Source organism: Drosophila yakuba, chromosome 2L (genome assembly GCF_016746365.2).
Source record: "Drosophila yakuba strain Tai18E2 chromosome 2L, Prin_Dyak_Tai18E2_2.1, whole genome shotgun sequence".
NCBI lineage: Eukaryota > Metazoa > Arthropoda > Insecta > Diptera > Drosophilidae > Drosophila > Drosophila yakuba.
In genome coordinates, this window is record NC_052527.2 from 24,829,509 (window position 1) to 24,853,358 (window position 23,850).

The 23,850-nt window shown below is 37.6% G+C and overlaps 1 protein-coding gene and 1 long non-coding RNA gene across 5 annotated transcripts in view; one reads left to right on the top strand and one right to left on the bottom strand.

The window, feature by feature from the left end:
* The first annotated feature begins 2,051 nt into the window (after positions 1-2,051).
* The window catches only part of LOC6539147 (mitogen-activated protein kinase ERK-A), an 81,517-nt gene continuing 59,718 nt past the window's right edge, over positions 2,052-23,850 (top strand). The window contains exons 1-3 of one of the 4 annotated variants that reach the window (XM_039371328.2): positions 2,052-2,196; positions 2,354-2,525; positions 17,548-17,674. In XM_039371328.2, the coding sequence (XP_039227262.1) occupies positions 2,368-2,525; positions 17,548-17,674 (285 nt within the window). In that variant the 5' untranslated portion in view covers positions 2,052-2,196; positions 2,354-2,367. Of the gene's footprint in view, positions 2,197-2,343; positions 2,526-17,547; positions 17,675-23,850 lie in introns of those variants that run through there. The other 3 variants (XM_039371330.1, XM_039371329.2, XM_002086012.4) reach the window with 3 other exon arrangements.
* Positions 16,622-17,551, bottom strand: LOC120320774. Its single transcript, XR_005560319.1, has 2 exons — positions 16,864-17,551; positions 16,622-16,790 (listed from the first exon to the last, which is right to left on the bottom strand). It is a non-coding gene; the product is annotated as an uncharacterized LOC120320774 (long non-coding RNA).

Sequence of the window (23,850 nt, forward strand, 5' to 3'; positions counted from 1 at the left end):
GATATTGGACATGTTGGTTAAATATCGAATCGTTATCACCACCTAAAAATAAGATGTGGGTTAAAAATAAAGTAATACATAAACAAAATTCCACGTTTTGTTCCATTCAGGTGGCCGACAACTCATTTCCCAATATACTCGCTATTCTCAGTGGATATTCGGCCAGTACGGCAAAAAAAAATGTGTGTGATACTTTTGATGAAGGCTGCTTAGACAAAATGCCCATGATATGGAAGTATTTCGAGAATGCCTGTTATTTGACAGGATATGCGGAGGACGAGAGTGACTCAAATCATTTTAGCTACCTAAAGCCCGGCTTCTCGAAGAAGCCGATGGACTACTACTTTCGTCCATTGCTTAGGGCACTGGAGTCCGAAATGGATGTGTATCGATTGTGTGTATAGAAAATGTTATCGGACTGAATAACCCTAATTTTAGAAGCTTCTAATAAACTAACTATTGTGGTGTCATGTTCAATTAGTGATTTCAGATCGGCATGATCAAGGATATTGGGATTTACTATGTTAGCTTTAGCCAATGTTACAGTGAGAATTAAATTTTGTTTCTCTGTTGTCAGCATTCTATTCCTCGCTAGTAGTGCCTCGTACAGATGCGGGGTGTAAACCAAATTGTTATTTCGGTCTTTAATAATTTTGTTCATGGTGTCGGTCAGTCTGTTTATCTGCTTCTGAGTTTCGGAGTTTATGTTAATCTGCCTGGAGTTTGAGTCCACTATCTGAACTTCAGTCATTCTGATTTTTAGAAAATCTGAGGCGTCAGGAGTTCACGCAGCGGCTGATGATCCGTATAAATGTTAATATCGCGAGTGCCGTATAGTTAGTGTTGTAACTTGCCTAAAGCCAACACTATGGCCAACAATTCTCTTTCATTCGTGGCGTAGTGTGACTCGCTCTCATTTAGGGTCCTCGAGATCATAGTGATGGGTTTTTTATCTTGCGATAGAACCGCACCAATACCGTTCGCGGTTGCTCTAGTGCCTCAGGCAAACACGATGTTCAAACACCAGTACATCTCCATCTGTGACGGGAATGTATTTGTCGGTGATCCGTGCACTTGCCCCTGCCAGGGTGATGAGCGTTATGAAGGCGAAACTGCAATCCAAACGTAGAATGAGACCACGGCGTATTTACTTAAATCTGGCTTATTAAACAATATGGTATAAGCAAATTAAAAGTGGGAATCTTATTTGAGGTTGTCCTTATGGACCACCCTCCCCTTAATAAGAACAGACGTTCTCAGGTCTGCCTGCACTATTTTTATTGTTTTTGAAAAAACCCTCGTCTCCTACCTCAAAAACACGGTTTTGCCAGCTGGGTTGCATCTGTTGTTGTTTTGCTGGGCCTTTATCAACCTGTCTTTAATGCCTAGGCAGCGATCATCGGAACCCTTGTGGAGGATCTCTAGCGGTTTCACTTGGGTGTAGGGTCTTATTATATTCTATCGTTGCCCTCAAGATTAGTTCTGTCGTATCGCGGAATTTTTTTGTCTAACTTAAGACACCTGGCTGTCAAGTTGCTGTGGAATCGTTCCACTTAACCGTTTGACAAGCTATGCAGCGGGGCCGCGTTCACAATGTCAATGTGGTAGCTGTTTTTAAGTAACGAGGTCAGGGAACTCGACTATAGCGTTTTATCTTGTTTTGTACTAGCTTTCTTTATTAAAGACGTTTACTTCATTGCCCATAAACTGCAAACAGTTTTGTTTTTACGTATGCCTGATTTCTTGTTTATTTATAGTGGAAGGCAAAAATGGTTGATATTAGGAATATAACAATAAGTCAAAAAGTTTTAATGACCTCCAACTCATAGAAAAATGTTGTTTAAAGGTCTACGGTACGGTTGTGTGTACGGTTTACACTCTGTTTATATCTTAAGACCGATTTCTTCCTTTTATAATGATTATTAACCAAAAAAAAAAAAACACCCTAACGCAATCATTAAAATAATGATTAGAGACAAATGTTGCATATTTTTCGTGAAATGGTTGCTACCATTCTGCCAAAAGTTGATGTGCTCTGTGGGATTGGATTATAAACCAATCCTCCTCTGACTACTGTCGTTAACTTAACATGTTTTTCATGATTCACACCGTCGATTTTGATAAATCATATTTACGCGTTTGTCTTTAGAGTGAATTAGAAGTTTATATATTCATCACTGAATTTAAAAACTTTAGGTACACAATATTAAAATACTTTTGTTCTGCGTATTTTTGTTTATTTGGATAACATAAAGTTAATTGAAAATATTCAATTGCAAGAGTGTTTCTACAACCTACGCATACATACATCGCCAATTGTATTATAATATATTTAGTATTTCAACTTTTCCAGAAAAAACGTTAGAGATGGAGGAATTTAATTCAAACGGATCAGTGGTTAACGGTACGGGATCTATGGAAGTTCCTCAATCTAATGCTGAAGTTATAAGGGGACAAATATTTGAAGTGGGTCCTAGGTATATTAAACTCGCCTATATAGGTGAAGGAGCTTATGGAATGGTTGTGTAAGTACCTATTAATGATTTTCAGCATACAAATGTAAAAATGTGTTTTGTAGAAAATTTATCGAAACAAAAAAATTGTTTTGAAGAACGTCTTATTGTTCCTTTCTTCAAAATTCATAATTTTGAAACTTGCCCTATATCACTATCGAAACGCACGGTCTTATCTTTATTTAATTCTCAATTTAAATAAAAGCTGAGTAACGGAAATATTCCAAATCGTCTTCTCTTGTTTTTATTTTTCTGTTTCATGTAATTCATTTTGTTCCTTTATAATCCTTTAAAAATAGTATTTTTTAATCAATGCTGTTTTCAAAAATTCAGTGCATAGAATGTCATCAATCATCTGCAGTACTAAGCTATGACTAAGCTGCAAAAGTGTTTCTCCTAACATTTTGGATAATTTTAAAATTTTGTAAATCTTTTTTTTCTGTCTTGACATGTCAGTCATTTCTTTTATGAACTTAATGTTCAAGGGTCGACAAAAGCGAGTAGACTAGACTGCTGGACTTGGTTTCCACGCATAGGTTTAAAGGTACAATGGACGTTATAAAAGCAGAGGAGTTAATAGCTTTTGGGTCGTGTAGAGCTGTGTTCAACACTTCCCTACGTAAAAGAAACTGTCTATGCCACAACTGAAACAGCTCACCTTCGCCCAGTGAAATAACGTGCTTAAAACTTTTTTCCTAAATATCTCTATAGCCGCACAAAATCGGAAGATAAAGATCTTGGAGAATTTTAAATTAAAAACCAAGTCAGCAGTCCTTGTAAAAGTCGACCGGGACTTTAACACAAACGATTTTTCACTAAAATTGGCTTCGCCTCGTCGTATTATCGCTGGTTATTATGATTAGAGTGATTTACTAATAAGCTAAAAAAGTTAATTTGGAACATTTTATTAAATGCTTTTTTTTAAAATTTTTTTATTTGCTGAATACAAATACATAGTAACAAAAAATAAATATCAGTAGCAACCTGAATCGACATACTTGCGCAGCTTCTATGTCTCTGGAGTCTGTATGTTTAATCTCAACTTTCTAGTTTTTGTAGTTCCTGAGATCTCGACGTTCATACGGACAGACAGACGCACGAACAGACGGACATGGCCAAATCGACTCGTCTATTGATCCTGATCAAGAATATATATACTTTATATCGTCGGAAACGCTTCCTTCTGCCTGTTACATACTTTTCAACGAATCTAGTATACCCTTTTACTCTACGAGTAACGGGTATAAAAATTATTAAAATGGGACGAGGAAAGCATGTCACTTTAGATAATCGTGATATGATCAAAAAACCAGTTTTTACGGAAAATCATTCAGAAATATTTGTCGAATCCTTTAATGCTCGAACATAATGATACGAAATGCAATCTCGTACAACGAGAAGCTTGAAACACGTGGGAGAAAACAATCACTGGGCACCCATTTCTTCAAAAGGCTACTTCCTAGTAGCAAGAAGGAACCATTTAAAGCTGCTACCGAACTGAAAAAGGATCTCAACATATACGCAACAGTGCAAACAGTTCACACATGTCTAAGGGGAACATGGTTTAAAAGGCTGTAGTTCAAGGAAATTCCCTCTTTTAAATGGGAGACACAAACACAAGCGCATTAAGTTTGCCAAGGAACATTTAAAATGGCCATGCGAAAATGAAGGAACTTTTTATGGTTAGATGAGAACAAGGTTGTTATATTTGGATCTTCATCGTATGTAAGGCGCCCTAAAAACACGAAATATAAGCCAAATTACGCAGTAGAAACAATTAAACACCGAGGATCCCGTAAAATGTTATGGGCTTGTTTCTCGTAGTATGTAGTTGGGGCAATACATTGGATAAAAACGGTGTTTTGCTGACGGTACCCTTTGCCGAATACTATCAACAAGACTATGACCCCAAGTACACCAGCGGGAAAGCCAAGGACTAGTTTTATAATAAATCTGTTCCTGTTGTCGAGTGGCCTGCACAGTTCCCAGGTCGTAATCCCTTTAAAAACCCCTGGTCGGATATGAGAAAAGCAGTTGTACCTTCAAAGCCAACTAACAACGTATAACTTTGGGCTATAATTAAGGAGTCATGGAGCAAAATATCCCTAAAACAGTGCCCAGCCCTAGTTGATTCCATGCCAAAACGTTGCGCTCCTGTTATTGGTAATAAGGGATACACAACCAAATATTAAATTATTAGGATAGGTGTAGCTTTAATACCCAAGCATTTGTTATAATTGAATTTGTTACTATGAAGTTTAAAATTTAACATTTTAGCTTTTTTCATGAAGTGGTTCTGTTTTATTTTTCGCCTAATTTTGTCGTTCTTAATAAAGTTCCTTATTTAAGATAAGAATAAACAGAACAATTGTAGTTCTTTTTAATTTCCTAATAAGTTAAATGTTTAACCTTTCTAAAAAGGTATTTCGGTTTATATTAAACTCTAAATTGTAGGTAGAAGACTTATTTAAAGTTTTACTGGGCCAGTCAGCGATGCTGTAAATTAAAGTAATTCAGTGTGGTTTTAACTGAAGATTGCTGTGAGCAGGTTAACTGGCCTGTTGCTAGTCTTGGAGTTAAAGAACAATAATATATATATAAATATATTGTAAGCGCGCTACATACAAAACTAAACCAAAAGCCAGCGGCAAAGCGGATGCATAGCCCAAAGAAAATATAACAATTATAAGAAATTATACAAAGAACTTAAAGCAACAATAATTCGGAAGTCGACTTGGCGATAATGCTGCCCTTGAACATGCTCTAATGTAATATCTCAATATATTACGATGACAATTTAGTGACAGCGTTTAACTCGGCTTTTCGCACTATGACTTCATTTATCGGCCAATGTTTTCGGTTCTTTTTTCTTAACTAGTAAAGAAACACTCGGTTACTACTCTCCCCTTAAGATTATAAACGTCCCGGTTATATAAAAGTCTTTAGAAATTCCCTTGTTGGTCGCCTTTCTCTTATGGATTAAAATAGGAGGAGTGAGGCAGTGAGAATGATACCAGCTCCGGCAGCAAACCAAGCTCTGGAGGGTTCGGTCGGCTTCTTAATGTTCCTTAATAATTTGTGGGTTGTGGGTATTCAGTCCCCAACACAGCAATGGTGTAGCCTCTACTCTAGAAACGTATTTAATCCCGTATATGATGACCTCACGGTCGAATGTGCCGAGGAAGCTGCACTTTACCATTTTTTGAAAGCTGTTAACGGTGCATGACGCCGTCGTCTGCCAAGGATGGAGTCTTCAGGTTGTTGGGTTAAGTGCGGCAAAGTGCTTTACTGGCATATTGACGCGTAGATTGTTCTATCGCTGTCAGATAGGGCCAAGATCGCATTCAGTGTTTTCTTGTCGTGGAAGTATAGTGTAGTTATAGTTATTTTATATGATATTTTTCTGGCAAGCTTAGTATAGGTACCTTTGTGGGGTGCTCAATAAGTACAGAATTCAAGCTTTTGTGGACAGCGTGAAAAAAAATCGACTTAAATGGATTTTAAAGCCCTAAGATAAAATCGTGCCACAAGAAACCACCATCTCTCATGCAATTAATTCATTCACGTTTTTCCCGTGCCAGCAACGTTTTAAAAATATAATTTAAGGCTGATTATTTTAGATCTTCTGAATTGTTGTTGTAATAGTTTCCAGTTCGTAATAAGAAATTGAAGCGCATTTCCGGCCAGGAAACCCTTAAACCCATAGTCCGAGCAGCTGGCTGAGCAATCAGTTTGAATGCATTCAAGAAATATGTATAAATATATATACAGTAGCGAGAGCACTGAAGAGATTTAAAAGTAATTGATGAAGAGAGCAGCTGACTGCGCAACAGGTGACCCCGGTCCATCGACCATAGGGATAGCGCTTTTCTAGTAGACGCACTAAGCTCGTTGCTATTTAGAGCGGGAGCTGGTAGCATTGAATGATAATGAAACTCAATCGACGAACCTGCTTGAGCAAAATCTCCAAAAGCCCATACGCATCTGATCCAGAGACCGACGAAAGCGCAGATCCACAGAGAGCGATGAGAGCAATGCTATTCGCAAATAGACGCATGCGACAAAAAACAACAACAAAAAATGAAAACGAATTAAGGAGAGAGAGAAAGTGTAGACAAAACAGAGCGCTGTGCGGCAGGGCATCAACTTCAAATTGCATACAAATGCTAAATAAAGCTGCTCAAAGCTGAGATTAAGACAAAAGACGGACGGCGAAACTGCTGATCGTTGAAATTGTCGTTTGGAATAGAGCGGTAATCCCAGAAGAAGCAAAGTTCAATTAAAAAGTTTTTTGAGTTTTTTTGCTGCCGCCTCCATATTAAATCTCTTTCACAAAAATGAACAACCAATCCAGAGGTCTGCTTCTGGTCTGGAGGTCTGGATGGATATTATTAAAGACAGATTGATAGTTGACAAACTTAAACTTATTTACATCTACGTCTATTTTATCTAAGGGATTGCATGTTATTAAGTCAACCTTAACTTATCCGCAACTTTCAACTTATTCGCAACAATTTAGACAAACCCTCAAGCTTTGTGTCTACCTTACGACAACGCAACGATTCGAAGGCTGGAAGTGGGCAGCAGTAACTTCGCAATTACACTCGGACAAAAAAAAACGCGTCTGCTCACAACGAATGCTGATCAGAGACTATTTTGTTAGAAACCAACGTCAACTGTTGCTTGACTTCATCATAATACTGCACTTGACTGCACTGCTCCCTGATGCAGAAGCTAGATCAATGTCTTATCGACAATATAAACTAGCTACTAATAACGAACTTTATGTACCTTGTAGCTCGTTGCTAATAATAGATCCACTGCTGGCCTCGATTTAATAACTATACCCATTTGTGGCAGAAGCTACGCACTCATCTTATGATCCATCGAATTCAAGTGTTATCTTTATTATGTCTAGTTTAAGATCCCATGGGATCTATGGAATTACGGAAGTTCTGAGATACATCTAAAATTGAGTCTGAAGTGTCTATTTGCGTCTGATGACGCAAGTGTAATGTAGTACCGCGCAGTAGTTCATCCTGGCGTGTGATCAACTGAAGATAACGATGTAAAGGTAATGACTTCCAGCTGCTAATCTTGTACATATATAGGGTGATTGTTTAGCTAACATGTTTTTATCACTGGTCTAGAACTCGATTTTTTTTTTCATACACACACATACATACATACATTTACATACTTTACACATGTTATTATTATGGTTTTTGATAATTTGCAAACAAAAGTTTGGACCAGGTTTTATAATGGATCCGAGGAATCTACAGCTCTGTGAAATATATAAGTCATGGAGTTATATAAAAATTGTAATAAATGGCGAGTAAAATGGCATATAATTAATTTAAATGATCTTCGCTAAAGCTTGTAGTAGATGCCTAGTTAGTTAGTTTTGAGAAAAGCTTTTCCAGCTCTCTGGGAAGATATTTATAAATGTAACCATTAAAACTACCGATTTTTTTTGTCTATTTCCTTTCTTATCTTGAATTCCAAAGCGTTTTTATTATTTTGGTGTATATTCAATCCGATACACATTGAATTTTTCGATTTTCGAAGACAACACTCACAAGTACAATCTGGATCAATTCGTTGCTTTCAGCATGGAACACCTTAGTTATATTCCTTGAAAGACGGAGAACGCATAAATTGGACATTACACAACACTAAATTCCAAGAACGATATATAAAATAAAAATATACATTAGACACCTTAAAGATTATTTTCCATAAGTTAGTTACATTTTCTGGACCAATTTAAAACATTTTATGTTTTTACGTTCTTGACCGGTCAATTGGCCTCCTAGATCGGACGATTAAAAACCTTAAGGCTATTATATGTAGGGCTATATTAAAGTGTATGTTTATACAGCCAAGCCCACTTTAATTGACGCATTGGAAGGCAAATTTAAAGCAATTATTTGTAAGATATCTTCCGAAATGTTAAAATAAAATATACCAAAATTGGAATAAGCCGATGGACGGGTTGTTTCCCCCCGGGCCCGGACTTCTGAGGGGGGCCTGGATTTTTGACGGAAACATAACTTATATCATATAGGCCCGGGCCCGCCGACAGGGGGGGGTGGGACGTGTTGTTTCCCCCCGGGCCTGTATTCCCTGTCGCCAGGCCTGCCTCTTGCGGTATGTGAAATTACAAGCTACAAATCTAAAGCAACAATAATTCGGTCGGCAAATCGACTTGTCATAATTAATAATTCTGTTCTTGCGGTATGTGTAAGAAATTAAATTACGATTTGCTGACAATTCACTCAAGCTTTGAACGCGGCTTTTCGCTTATTTTGCAATTCTCAGATAATTTTTAAAGATTTTTTTTTTAATTTGTCGCACTTGTTAACTTATAAGGCACATTTCCTTTCTCGTTTCGTGCATAAAAAATTATAATTTCTACAGTTCTTCTATAGGTATACAATAGTTTTTTTTTTAACCAGTACACGTAGAGTAAAAGGGTATACTAGATTCGTTGAAATGTATGCGTAAACGATAAGTAGGTAAGGAAATAAAAGGTCAGTTGCCTATTTACCGTTTCGTTTCCGAATCAATTTCCTGCATTCACAACTAAAAAAACATTTTTAGCTCAGTCGATATAAATTCTTGTCCACTTCTATCGATTGACCTAAAAATAAACTTAAATGCACGATTCTAACATTCTTGACATTCATAAGGACAGATTGACACGACACATGAAGACAAAGGATTCTAATTACATATTTTCAACAAATCTGGTATACCCTTGAACTTTACGAGTAACGGGTTGAATAATGTATAAACATTCACGATATGTTAATTATTCTTCCATGCTACCGTATAACTAAAAATAATATTTAGATATTTAATTTTCCTTGAACTTCTCCTTGAACTCCAAATGAATTGATGTATGATCGGATGGCTGTATTTTGAGATTTTAAGTAATCGGCCAATATTTCCTGAAAAATTATAAATTAAAAATAATTCCTGAAATCATTAACCGTTTCACAGTGGCGCCTTAGATACTTCTGGGTTACAAAAATCATAACTCTCGAACCAGTTGAGATATTTTTTATAATAATTTTTTTTTTAGGTAAGGTAATTTTAGTACCTTTTGATTAAGTCATAAAATATGGCGTGATAAATATTAGATTTTATACTCGACAATTAATGTTTTTGGATGCAGTTTTCTCAATTTTTATCTAATTTCGACAAATACTTTTCATTTGTTTTCTCCGAAAATGCTAATATGGTACATATTTAATGTTTTAAAAATAAAAAATAAATAAATTTTAAAGAAAATAATTTTTATTTTTTTTTTATTTTGTCATTTTTACATATATTTTTACCTTTTTTTTTTCATTATACATTCATTTAAAATCATAACAAAGTTAGGGATTGAAAAACAAGGCGCCAATACAGGAAAAAATTTATGCCCGCCATACAATTTTGTACTGCAGAGCGACTGCGCTTGAAGCAGAATTTGCACTAAGCCGCGCGTTTTTTACGCTGAGTTGAAAGTATCTTTTGCATGGGAAATTCGTGGAGGGACGTCGGGGGACCCGATCTATGATAAAGAATTATGATTATGATAAAGAACATATTCAAGAACACCTCATACGCCAAACCCAAAATCCGGTAAAATCCCATTTTTTGTTTTCCATCAAAGTTGAAAAATATGTGAGAAATTAGTACTTCGGTTTGTCTGCACTTGCAAAATAAAATACTTTTATTCTACCTTGGTTTTACAAAGATTTGATCACCCTTTCATTAGGGACCATAACCAAGCCGGTCGGTTACACATTTTATCTAAAAATTTACCGCAAAGTCCGAATTTTTTTATAAAAAACACCTGCTTCTTTTGTAACCCAAAACTTTCAACTTTGAACACGTGTGACTTCTAAAATACTGAACCGATTTTAATCATTTTTTGGATTCAACCCCTTTGAACTATTACCTGTTGTCATCAAAATTGTTGTATAGTATCTGTATCTGTATCTTTTGCGCCATTGTGCGTCTGTTCAATGGAATGCATGTTTTCTTAATCCTTTGTCAGATATACAAACCTATACCATAGTGCTTGCAGGAACCTTTTCAGGCATTCATCGCCGACACTAACATCCAATTAGCTCTATCGTATAACATGGTGGTGTCCAATTGCCTATATGTCTATCCAGACATCCTTTTTTGTTTATTTTACAAAGCAGTATCAATGGTTTTTCCTTGGCCTATGAATAAGAAAATCAATTGTTTATAATATATAGGATTCTTTATTGAAACCATATCCAACTGACGGTTTTTTCAATATTCTGCAACCACTCTGAAACGATCAGCCCTAACATTTTGGGGCAGTTTCCTTCAGTTTTATTACCCCATTCACAGATATATACAAATGTAATTGATTCAATAATTAATACTCTTTCGTTGCAAATATGCTCACCACGTGCCATTATTTTTACGCTATAATTAATTTGCAATAATTTAAAATTTTAAATATATTCCATAAGTTTTATAAACAAATTGTAGTTCTTTTGATATAATCATTATACTCCGCACCCTTCGAATTAATATAGCTAACTTTGTACTATCTCTTAAGATATGTTATCTCTTAAGATTGATTATAACATATTTTTCTTGGAAATAAAGTAAAAGGAATTCCCTTTTAAGCAAAATACATTGGTATGAGTAATCTGTAAAAAGTATTAAAAGAATCGTTGTTTGGCAACGCCCATAAATGGCAAAAAGTCCATAATTTTGAAAGTATTTTGAGTACGAAATGAATTAAGTGTGCCAAAGGCACAGACTTTCCAAGAAAGTGACGGCAGCCTGAGATCAGCTTCGTAGCATGCGAGATTGCTTAAATCTTCGTCTGAAAGACGCTACACCAATCCGGTATTGCGAAGGAGAGTTCTACGTATTGGTCTATCAATATTCCGGTACCTGATCCCACTACAAAACGGATTGACAATGTAAGTAATAATAAGAAATAACTAACCTGATACGTTTCGTTACCCTATCTCTTGGAGTATTAACCCGTGAGTATTAACCCGGGACTTTGGCTTTAATATTCGCAGTGCGTCTAGTCACAATGCTTTTATCCACTTGGGAAGTGGAATCCCAGAAAACTTGAACTCTCGACCTTTTGGTTTGCTTAGTGGGTTTTGGTATTGGCCGCTAGACAAGCGAACCTAACCTATTCCATAAGAGGGTATAGATGACAGATTCTTAAGGCAGGCCCCGCCTCAAGTAAAGCTGTCAGAGAAAAAGCTTAACTGATTGGTCCCTTGGTAAGGAAACCACTTCCCATTCTTGGAAATGATGACCACCCTCATCATCTCTCCACATTCTGGAAATATATTCTGGAGAAGACACGCCTTGAAAATCATTGGCAACCAAGTTCATGAGTTCCATGGCCGTTCGTTTCCACCGATTTGTAGGGTATTGTATTATATTACTTTAATAATGAAAATACAACCAATTTTATAGTTGTTTTCTAACCATGTCTGAAAGCATTGCAGATTCATTACTAGACATAACGGCACCGCTGGAATCGTTAGCACTATATAATGTGCTTGTTCCGCGCTGAATGGTTCTGTCCTCATAGCAAGTACGTCCCTGTGAAGCCATTGGTCTATTCAGTGTATTGTTTACGTTATTTGGTGAACTTGGTGGAGTATTATGTGCAGTGTAATGTTTACTAACAAAATCTTGCTCTTTCCATCCATTTTTTTTATAAACGTCTCGCAAATCATTATGTTGCCACATGGTGTATAAGACTTGACTTGCAAATTTCAACACACAAGAGGTATATTTTTCTTTCCGTTTTGTTATGTTCATAAGTCTATCTATCCCACCTGAATCCAACAAGGAACGAGAAAACTCCGGATTTTTTTTTATAACCTCATTAATTGTTGCTAATACAGCTGTGATTGTATCATCTGATGTATTTTGGTCATGTTGTACATTTCCAGATGGAAGTTTTTGAACTAAGTCACGCATTGCGTACTTTCCAATTAGTTCTTTGTTGCGTTGATCTATAGCCAAATTGCGTAGTGCTGTAGCGACTGCACAAACTACGCGATCCACTTCCATTCTTAGAAGCTCAACAAGTATCGGTAGACCTTTTTCCTTACGCACTGTTGCGCGAATATCAATACTAGGTTGCCAATAACATGCAGACAAATTTTGAATTGCTCCAGCAGCGGCTTCAAGTGTTTCCGGATTAGAACAACTTTGCAACAATGACAAATAGTATTGAACTACTTCAGGTTGCCATAATTGCTCGTATCCCTTGTTTAATTTGTTATATGTGACAAAACTTTTAGAATAGTCAGCCGAAATATTATATTCGTTGAGAGCATCGGAATTGTTAGCTTCTTTTTTTTTTTTATTTGTTCCAAAACAGCCCAAATTGTCTCCTGAAAATAAGGAAATAATTATAAAACTATATAATTGCAAAATTTGAAATTAAAGAGTATAATTTTAAAATTGTATCTTCATAAATTTTTTTTTGCCAAAATTTTACGTAAGTGATTAATAAAACATCGTTTTGAAATATAAAGGTTTTTATATAAGGTTGTCAAATATCTCCCTTCCGCCTTTTTGTCTTTTGAATTTCGCGGCTATGTACAAAGCGCTACAGAGCTCGTATCTGGCAATACTATACATAATTTGAAAGGGTTGACATAACCTACAAAACGACGCTATGCATGATTAGTTTGGATATTGCGTTCAACAGTTATAGACGTGTAAACATGGAGTTCACTAACGCCGAAATTCGCGCTATTTTAAAGTTTTCCTTCGTTAAAGGCAAATCCGCTAGAGAAACGTTCCGTGAGATTAATGGTGTTGATGTTTGGGTGCCGCATGATTTGACGCAAAAAAACCTTCTGGACCGAATCAACGCCTGCGATATGCTGCTGAAACGGAACGAACTCGACCCATTCTTGAAGCGGATGGTGACTGGCGACGAAAAATGGATCACATACGACAATATCAAGCGAAAACGGTCGTGGTCGAAGGCCGGTGAATCGTCCCAAACAGTGGCCAAGCCGGGATTGACGGCCAGGAAGGTTTTGCTGTGTGTTTGGTGGGATTGGAAGGGAATCATCCACTATGAGCTGCTCCCATATGGCCAGACGCTTAATTCTACCATCTACTGCGAACAACTGGACCGCTTGAAGCAGGCGATCGACCAGAAGCGTCCAGAATTGGCCAACAGGAAGGGTGTAGTGTTCCTCCAGGACAACGCCAGACCACACACTTCGTTGATGACTCGTCAGAAGCTACGGGAGCTCGGATGGGAGGTTTTATCGCATCCACCATATAGCCCGGACATAGCGCCAAGTGATTACCACCTGTTCCTGTCCATGGCGAATGCCCTTGGTGGTGTAAAGTTGAACTCAAAAGAGGCTTGTGAAAAGTGGCTGTCCGAGTTCTTCGCAAATAAGGAGGGGGGCTTCTACGAGGGAGGTATTATGAAGTTGCCGTCTAGATGGAAACAGATTATCGAACAAAACGGCGCATATTTGAACTAAATCCGATCACTGTAACACTTTTTATAAAGCATTGAATAAAGAGCAAAAAAGCGGAAGGGAGATATTTGACAACCTTATATTATATTTATACCCGTTACTCGTAGAGTAAAAGGGTATACTAGATTCGTTGAAAAGTATTTAACAGGCAGAAGGAAGCGTTTCTGACCATATAAAGTATATATATTCTATATCAGGATCAATAGCCGAGTCGATATGGCCATGTCGGTATGAACGCTGAGATCTCGGGAACTACAAAAGCTAGAAAGTTGAGATTAAGCCTACCGACGGCAGGGACATAGACGCAGCGCAAGTTTGTCTATTCATGTTGCCACGCCCACAAACCTCCCAAAACTGCCACGCCCACACTTTTGAAAAATGTTTTGATATATTTTCATTTTTGTATTAGTCTTGTAAATTTCTATCGATCTGCCAAAAAACTTTTTGCCCCGCCACAAACCGCCCAAAGCTGCAACGCCCACACTTATGAAAAATGTTTTGAACATTTTTCATTTTTGTATTAGTCTTGTAAATTTCCATCGATTTGCCAAAAAAATTGTTGTTGTGTTGAAGACTCTCCTTTGTATTTCTAAAAGCTGAGTAACGGGTATCAGATAAGAGGGAACGCTATAGTCGAGTTCCCCGACTGTTTTCTCATATAGTCTGCCCTTATTAGTTTGTAACAGCTAGTGTAAGTGCGAAGGACAGTTTTTGGCGGTTTGTGGGCGTTAGAGTGGGCGTGGCAAAAAGTTTTTTTGCAAATCGATAGAAATTTTCAAGACCAATACAAAAATGAAAAAATATTAAAACATTTTTCAAAAGTGTGGGCGTGGCAGTTTTGGGCGGTTTGTGGGCGTTAGAATGGGCGTGGCAAAAAGTTTTTTGGCAAATCGATAGAAATTTACAAGACCAATACAAAAATTAAAAAATATTAAAACATTTTTCAAAAATGTGGGCGTCGCAGTTTTGGGCGGTTTGTGGGCGTGGCAACATGAATCGACAAACTTGCGCTGCGTCTATGTCCCTGGAGTCTGTATGCCTAATCTCAACTTTCTAGCTTTTGTAGTTCCTGAGATCTCGACGTTCATACGGACAGACAGACGGACAGACGGACATGGCCAAATCGACTCGGCTATTGATCCTGATCAAGAATATATATACTTTATATGGTCGGAAACGCTTCCTTCTGCCTGTTACATACTTTTCAACGAATCTAGTATACCCTTTTACTCTACGAGTAACGGGTATAATTAACGACACCGTTATGGAAGCTAACAAGCCCTAATAACGTTTCTATCGCATTGTTGCTGTAGACGCATATGTCTTAAGAATTAAATGCTTCCCATGGCTTACTTTCCGCGGCATAGACAGTCCTAGCCTTACGCATGATCCAATAGATCCAATTCTTCCCAAAGATTCAAATCTAATTTAATCAAAATCGGAATTCTTTATCAAAAAGGGACAGTCGGAAAATAGTAAAGTAGTTATTATAGTTCCGATGTTTTGATTATATATCGTTCTAATTCGGTAAGCACCAGCTTTTTTATAATATAATTTTTCAAAACAGGACGGCTGTATAATATAATATAATATGCCGCCGTAATAGAAAACAAATCATAGTTAGTAGTAATCGATCGTAAAGTGTTCTTATTCTATTCTTTTACAGAAATGATTCAATACTGCAAGCGTAGACTCCATTTTTGTCTTCAAAGGTTTTAAAATAACAAAACTTCTTATTCATTTTAAATTATATCAATAAAACGAACGGGGTGCTCATTATTGACCGTACAATCGTACAGGCGATATGCCAGAGTATACAACCATTATCAGTTATCTTTCGATTGAAAGGACTTTCGTTTGTTGGGTTTTAGTGCAATCGCCTTACAACTGAAAGTTTAAAGATGTTTGCTTACTGTAGGTTTTCTTCTATCCCATGCGTCTTATTCATCAATGCTTTAGTTGGAGACCTGTTCCTTAGGTAAGCAGCAGTATGCACTGCTTCAGCCCAAAACTTTTCATCCAATGCTGCATTTGCTTTAAAGCCATTTCAATTAAAGTGCTGTTCATCCTCTCTGCCACTCTATTCTGTTGCGGTGTACGTCGAACAGTTAAGAATTCCATTTCTTTCAAAAATATTGTAGAACGCGTTATTTACATATTCAGTTCCGTTATCACTTTGCAATATTTTAATTGTTTTTCCCGTTTGGCATTTAGCCATTTTCTTTAACGATTTAAAAATATTTATGACTTCCGATTTATATTTTTACTTTTCACTTCACTTTACTTTACTTTTTTTTTAAAACTTTACTTATGCACGTAGTTGTGTTAACGTTTAAGTGCCCATACCTTTTATGCAATTTTATAAGTTTTTTTTATCACTGTTGCAATGTAATTGTAATTCTTATGCTTCAAACAAATTATTCACTTGTATTGCCCTCTGCAAGTTTTCTTTTTTTTTAATTTTTTATTAGCACTTTACAGCCACTATTTACAACTTTGCTAAGTGATATAATATTACACTCTAATTGCGGAACATGGAGTACATCTTTAGAGGTTATTTCACATTTGTGTTTTCAGTTTTATGTTTCCACGACCTTCTGCATGAACATATTTGTTGCCAGCGAGATTTATTTTATTATTTTATTTTTCGAACCGATCAAATAATTCCCGCCGCATGCATATGTGAGCCGTCGCTCCACTATCTAAACACCATATATTTTTGTAAAGTGAAGTGTTATTGCTCAAACTGCATAGGGAAAAACAAGATTTAGCATTCTCGTCTTTATATTTGTCTTTTCCTCTTTCAAGCCTATACTTACTTTAAAGCTGACATTTTTGGACCGTTGATAATTTTTCAGCCCTCTTTCAGCGTTATTCGATTCAGCGCTTTAATTCTTTTTCACAAAATAACAGTCACAATTTTTTCGGCGTTCCCTTTTTTTGAGCAACTGTATTTTCAAATTTGTTAAACAATGGCACTATTCTCACAGGTCCCGACGGCAGATGCATATCTTTTAATAGTGTCGAGGCTTCTTTGCTAGATTAACATTTTGTGTTTGCTAGCTCACTGGTTTAAGCGTAATTGCTTCTAAGGCCTTTTCTTCTTTTAGTTTGAAAATTTTTAAATTATTCTTGTGGCTACTAACCACAGCTCTGGATGCACAAATACACTTTTCATCTGCACACAACACGAATCATAATTTGACTCACTTAATTTGTCTATATTATATGTATAACTCATTTTATATTTATTTTTGTTCACGTAAAGAATAATGTATATATTTAGAGATCAATGCACACAGGAATGATCGACTTCTCTAAACATATGAGGACATCTTTTCTGCAAAGGGTTCAGAAGAACAAAATTCATATTGGAACAGCTATCTATATCCTCTAATATGTATTACATTAACTTCATATACTAGTAAGGGTTGACTAAAGTAGTTTAGTATTTATGTATTGCAGATGCTAACACTATATGTATAAACATATATTTTTTTCAGGTCTGCAGATGACACGGTAACTAACCAAAGAGTTGCAATAAAAAAAATATCGCCGTTTGAACATCAAACTTACTGTCAAAGGACTCTCAGAGAAATAACCATATTGACCAGATTTAAACATGAAAACGTAAGTACATATAAATATATAAGATATAAATTTATAAGATAAAAAACTCTTTGCATTAAAAAATAAAACTTATTTATAAACAAATGTTTTGGCTTTCCCAGAAATTGAATTCTATATTTTCTGACCTTACTTAATTTTTTTGCTATGCTTAATTTTTTGAACCTTCTCATTTTTGAGACTAACAATAAGTGTATCAAATCTTATAACTAGCAATCATGTAGACTGGAACAGTAGAAATGGCCCTGACAAATTATGGCTGGGTTGGATGGTCTGCACATTGCAGAGGGGTTTGGTTGGAAACCCGATTCAGACCCGTGCGAGGGGATTAGGGTGTGCAAAGAGTTTTTCATTGTAGGACGCTTTTTTTGCTTGTCTATTTCATTTTATACTGCGAGAATGCCGAGGTCACTGTAGATGTTTCGGTTTCGAATATACCATGGTGCAGATCGCAGGATCTTGGATTGAGCGCGCGGTATGAGGTGGAGGTGAAGAGCAGGACCTTGTAGACCAGACTCTAGGGCGATCAGGCATTTATGATCCAGTGGAGGCTGCTGGTTTTCAGTTTTAGATGTAGTTTCTTGTATTCTTGTTTCTGTCGAGGTGGATGCCGAGATACGATACTTCTTTGACTTGAGGGATCTGCTTGCTATTAAGGCAGAGCGGAGGGCAAGTTTGCCTGTTAAGAGTTTGCTTGCACTTTTGTTCGTTTTTTTAATACGCCAGTCAGGTAGCCACTATCATGACTATCATGAGGTGATTGGCGAGTTGGCTAGTTGCACCGACTGGACATCTAGAGCGGCTAAGGATCGCAGTGTCGTCAGCAAAAATGGATGTTGTTATTCGGTCACTCGTGGAAATACCCGCTGTGTAGAATACGAATAGAGTTGGCCCAAGTGCGCTGCCTTGTGAGACTCCAGCTTCGATAGGGTAGTTGTCGCATATTGTTGTATTGCACCTTACTGCAAAGGCTCTGTTGTTAAGGTTAGGATTTAAGGAGCTTATGAGTGTACCCATTAATTTTATGCATAAGTCCGAGCCAGACGCGGTCGAATGCTTGAGATACAGCGAGGAATATCGCGGTGCAATATTATTCTGTTAGCTTGCTCGATAGGTTCGTGTGTTTCTCTGAAGCCAAATTGGTGGGCTGGGGTACTGTTGTGAGTTTCCGTATATGGTATTATGCGAGTTAGAAGGCATTTTTCGAATAGTTTGGACAGGCATGAAAATAAACGTATTGGTCTGTAGGATGACGGATCATGACGTGTGATCTTTTCCAAGCTAGGTATTATTATAATGATTGATTTTTTCCATTTACTTGGGTAGTAGCCGAGGCTTATGATTCCGTTGAAGAGTTTACAGATGACCTTAACAGCACAGTACGGAAGTTTCTTTATAATGTTCGTAGTTATTAAGTCGCCGCCTGGAGCATTTTTCGGATTCAGCTCCCTAATATCTTTTGTAATCTCATTCGGCTGAAATGAAGTTGTCGTAGGTTCCAAATCGGAGTGGATTTGGGGGAGAACAATAGCATTTGCTAGGGGGTTCGCCTGAAAGACGCCTCATTTCCAGAACCAGCTAGCAGGCTGGTTTTGAACATTTTATTTTCCACATCCTTCCGTTTTGATGTTGAGATTCTGGCTTCTGTGACGAGTACCTCTTCCAGAGCGGCGGTAGAGCAGTCAATCAATTAGATCTCGAATCTTTATGGGGTCTGGATGCCAATATGTGGGGCTACCAGTAGAAGTTTATTGCTCCTTTTATAAGTGCATTATACAATTGCCTTCCCTTGGGAGTCACGAGGCGTAACCCCCAGGGCGTGTGTTTGGCATTGTAGTTTTCAGCAGCTATGAAGTGATCCCCCAGAGGGTTCTAGAAGTCAATGAACTCACCTTCAGAGATAGTAAAGAGAGGTGGACAGTAGACATATGCATTGCAAAGACTGCAGTTTAATGGACGTGGCTTGCAAGTAATTTTTTGCAAATCTTTTGTGAAAGAGGTGTTTAATGCGTTCTCTGATTAAGATGCCGGTTCCGCCGTGGGTTTTACCATCCGGATAATCTGTGCGGGAGAATGTAAAACCGCTTATATGGAAGTTATATCGCCCAGTGACGCGCGTTTCAACCAGTAAGGAATTTAATTGACTCCTTATATTCCATAAAGTGCTCCTTCATGGTTTCTGCAATAATATTGACTTTTTGGGTCAGCTTTCCCAAATTCCGGTTTGCTTCTATCGTAGTTGCTCTTACTAATTCTTCCGTGGCATTGATGACCGAGGTCTGATTGTCAACATATTCCATTAGATGTTTTTCGTTTTTTATGATCGTTTGCATATTTTCATGTATTCTATTTGCATTTCCGATATCAAAGAACAGTATAAACGTTTTCTGTCGGTTGGTACGGTGCCGTAGTATTTTGTCTTTTTCTTTGATGTTGTCAATTTTTGTCCGTATTGTCGTGCCGAAGGAATCGCAGTAGTCCTTGAAGTCTCCCGTTTTTTCGCTAACCAATCGCGATTTTTCCAGGAAGTCCTCTGATTGTTTTATGACATCAAAATAGGCTTGCATGTCATAATAAAACAATAATTGCCAACTGGATGTAGCGACTTCAATTTTACCAATTTTGTTTACCATAACTGCAGCTTTTGCGTTGATGTCGTGAATTTTCCCAAGTTCTTTGGCCTGTTTTCGAGGTTCCAAATTTTCTGTCGCAACATCAATACACAGCATAGCACAGTTGCTATACTTCCTGTGCCATTCCTTTTGTCTTTTGAAACTCGCTGCCTAAGCTTCTTATCCTTAATGGACGCGAATTTAGCAGTGCTTCGATTTGACATAGTAACGATGCAAATTCTTCATATGTAAACCTGTTTTCACCAATAACTCGTTTAAGGTGATTCTTCACTGATTTTACACCGGCCTCCCATAAACCTCCCATGTGGGGCTTCCCGGGGGAATAAAGTGCCACTTGATGCCTTCTTTTTCTAGTGTAGGTGCTAACTCATTATTGTTTTTAATGGCAGCTACAATTTCTTTGTCCAATACTCTTTGAGGCTCCCACGAAGTTTGTTCCATAATCTGAGTATAGGTTCTCACTCTTGCCTCGTCTTGCAAAGAACCGTCGAAGAGCCTCCAGGATTTTGTCTGACGAAAGGTCTTACAGCTTCCAGATGTATCGCTTTTGTTGCCACACAAACAAATACACAAATGTATCCTTTATACGTTTTTTGACCTCTTCCCTTTGAGCAGCGAATCTGAAACAGTATTTTGAAACGAGTAATCAGCCGTTACTCGATAAACTGGTAAATTTCCCATCAGTTGACTGGACATCTCTTGCTTGTATCGTATGCATACAATACATTCCCTTAAATATTTCTTTAAGGAATTTTGTATGCCAAATATCCAGAACCCCCTTTGTATATAAGTTCTCATTATATATATTATTCCGCCATGCAGAGTTTCTTTATGAGCATCCTTTGCAATTAACCAAGTCAAATGTGACTTACCCAGTATAATTGGATGTTTTACATTATAGGGTTTGTAGTCGTCCACCAACTCGAAGTACGCCATCACTTTCCATAAACGGATTTAGCGCCTGTAACTAACTCTTTGGGTCTAATGGTCTTTTGTTTTTGAGTAGTCTGACTTCGTGTCCAAAATCCAGCAGTTGTTGTATTTTTACCACGGCAATCTTCGCTAGATTTAATTCCTCGACCGTAAGATGTGACGGCTGTTGCGAGTTTCCTCTCAGCTTTGTTATGAAGCGCAATACATACGCCATTACTCTAAGAAGTTTGTCGATCGATGAATACGTCGATAAAAGATGATTTTGCATGTTTGTTTGTGGATACCACAACAATTTCCGATTCCTTTTGAGTGGGCCAGTGTTGTGCATCTATAGCTAGCCAATTCGGCCCTCTCCACCAAATTTACAGATTTTAAGAGCTTGCGGTGATATCCCTCTTGAAGCCACGTCTGCTGGATTCTCTTCCGATTTAACGTAATTCCATCTGACATTGGGAACTAGTTTATTGATTTCTTCCACTCTAATTCTGACGAACTTATCTTTGCGGCGCTTGTTCTGTATCCAAGCAATAGTAATTTGCGAATCACTCCATGCATGCGTTGTGATTTTGTTGCTCCATATAGCCTGCACCTTAGCTAATAACTTTGCTAATAAATGCGCAGCACATAATTCCAACTTTGGAATTGTTTTCCTTTTTTTTATAGGATTTACTTTGCTTTTTGCTGCTAGCAAAGTAACTCTGCCGCCTAATTATGTATACACAGCCGCTGCATATGCTTTCTCTGATGCATCGCAGAATCCGTGTAGCTCCATAATACCTTTGGAGCATCCAGTCCAGCGTGAAATGCTAATTTCTTCTAAATATGATAGACCTTTAGCATATTCCATCCACCAGTTTGCTAAGTTGGATTCCAATTCAACGTCCCAAGTCATCGGTAACTTCCACAGTTCCTGAATAAAACATTTGCCTTGAATTGTTACCGGTGCCAACCATCCTAGTGGGTCGAAAATTCTGGACAACTGTGATAACACTAACCGCTTTGTTATGCGTGTTAGCATTGGGTTTTCTGCCGAAAACGTAAATGTATCCTCCTTTGGATCCCATTGAAGTTCTAAGGTTGTGATCGATTCATTCTCCTCAATGCAGATTTTCTCCGTAGCACCGTCGTCCTGAATGTCGGCTAAAATACGTTTGTCATTTGCAACCCATTTTCGCAGATGCATGCCGGCCTTCTCCATCACTTGTCTCAATTTCCTTTGAAGTTCATAGTACTCGTTGACTGAGTCTCCACCAGTTATGAGGTCATCCATATAAAAGTCGACTCTAATTGTTTCTGCTAAGACGCTATCCTCTTGGCAAAAGCGATCTGCCAACTCTCGTAGACATCGGACTGCTAAGAAAGGTGCTGCCGATGTGCCATATGTTACGGTTGTTAACTCATTGATCGGTAATTTTGGATCATCTCTCCATAGGATATATTGGCATTCTTGGTCTTTCTCAGCAACCTTTACTTGGCGATACATTTTTTCATTGTAAGCTGCCATAACATATTGCCACTTGCGCCATTTAATTAGAATATCGAATATATCCTTTTGAATCTTAGGGCCAGCTATAATAACGTCATTTAGGCTCAGTCCATTTGTCGTCTTTGCGGATTCGTCAAAAACTACTCGTAGCTTCGTAGTTAAGCTTCCAAGCCTGATGATTGCTTAATGGGGTAAATAGTATTTACCTTGACCTGTTGTCTTTACAGATTCCATATGTCCCATCTTAAGGTATTCTTTCATGAATTCGTTGTATGCAGCCGAGTTCTTTGGGTTTCTTTGAAACTTCTTTTCCATTTGCATAAGCCTTGCCATTGCCTGTTTGCGAGAGTCTCCCAGCTTTGCCTCTTTGTGGAATGGAATTGAAACCACAAATCTGCCTTCCTCGTTGATGACAGTTGTTTCTTGGAATTTTCTTTCGCATTCTGCATTGTCTGTAATCGTCTCATCGGCTTCATCTTCCAATTTCCAAAAGCGTTCCAGGTCCTTTAGAGTTATTGTTGTAGTGGCACTTATAATTTTTTGTTTTGCTGCTCGAGTTACATTTTCGGACACAATCCATCCAAATCTGGTTTTTTGTCCCAAGATTCCATTCACGGTTTTTATTTTCTTCATCATAATCAGGGGAAATATATCCACACCTATCACCATGTCAATTCTGCTTGGCTTGTTGAATCGTGGATCTGCTAGCCTGTAGCCCTTCCACTCTTTGTTGATATCAATATCAAACTTTTTTCTGGGAAGGGCTCTATGGAGTTTTGGTAAAACCAATGCTTCCGTTGATGTTTTGAAGCTGCTTGCAATTTTTGGTTTGATCGTCAGGTGGACACTATTTTTTGATAATTGAGTAGTCTGGGAGATACCTTCGACCTCTATAGTACTTCTTACTCTGGGAATCCTTAATATTTGTGCTGCTTCCTCTGAAATCAGCGTCTTCTGGGATCCACCGTCAATAAGCGCCCTCAACTCGTTGTAACCTCCAGCTTTGTTTTTTACTAAAACAACAGCTGTAGCCAATAGTGTGTCTTGGCCTTGCTTAAGGCTATTGCTGTTGATACTGCGTTTTGTGTCTTCATGAAGAAGGCTGTTGTGTCTTTTGGAGCATCGAT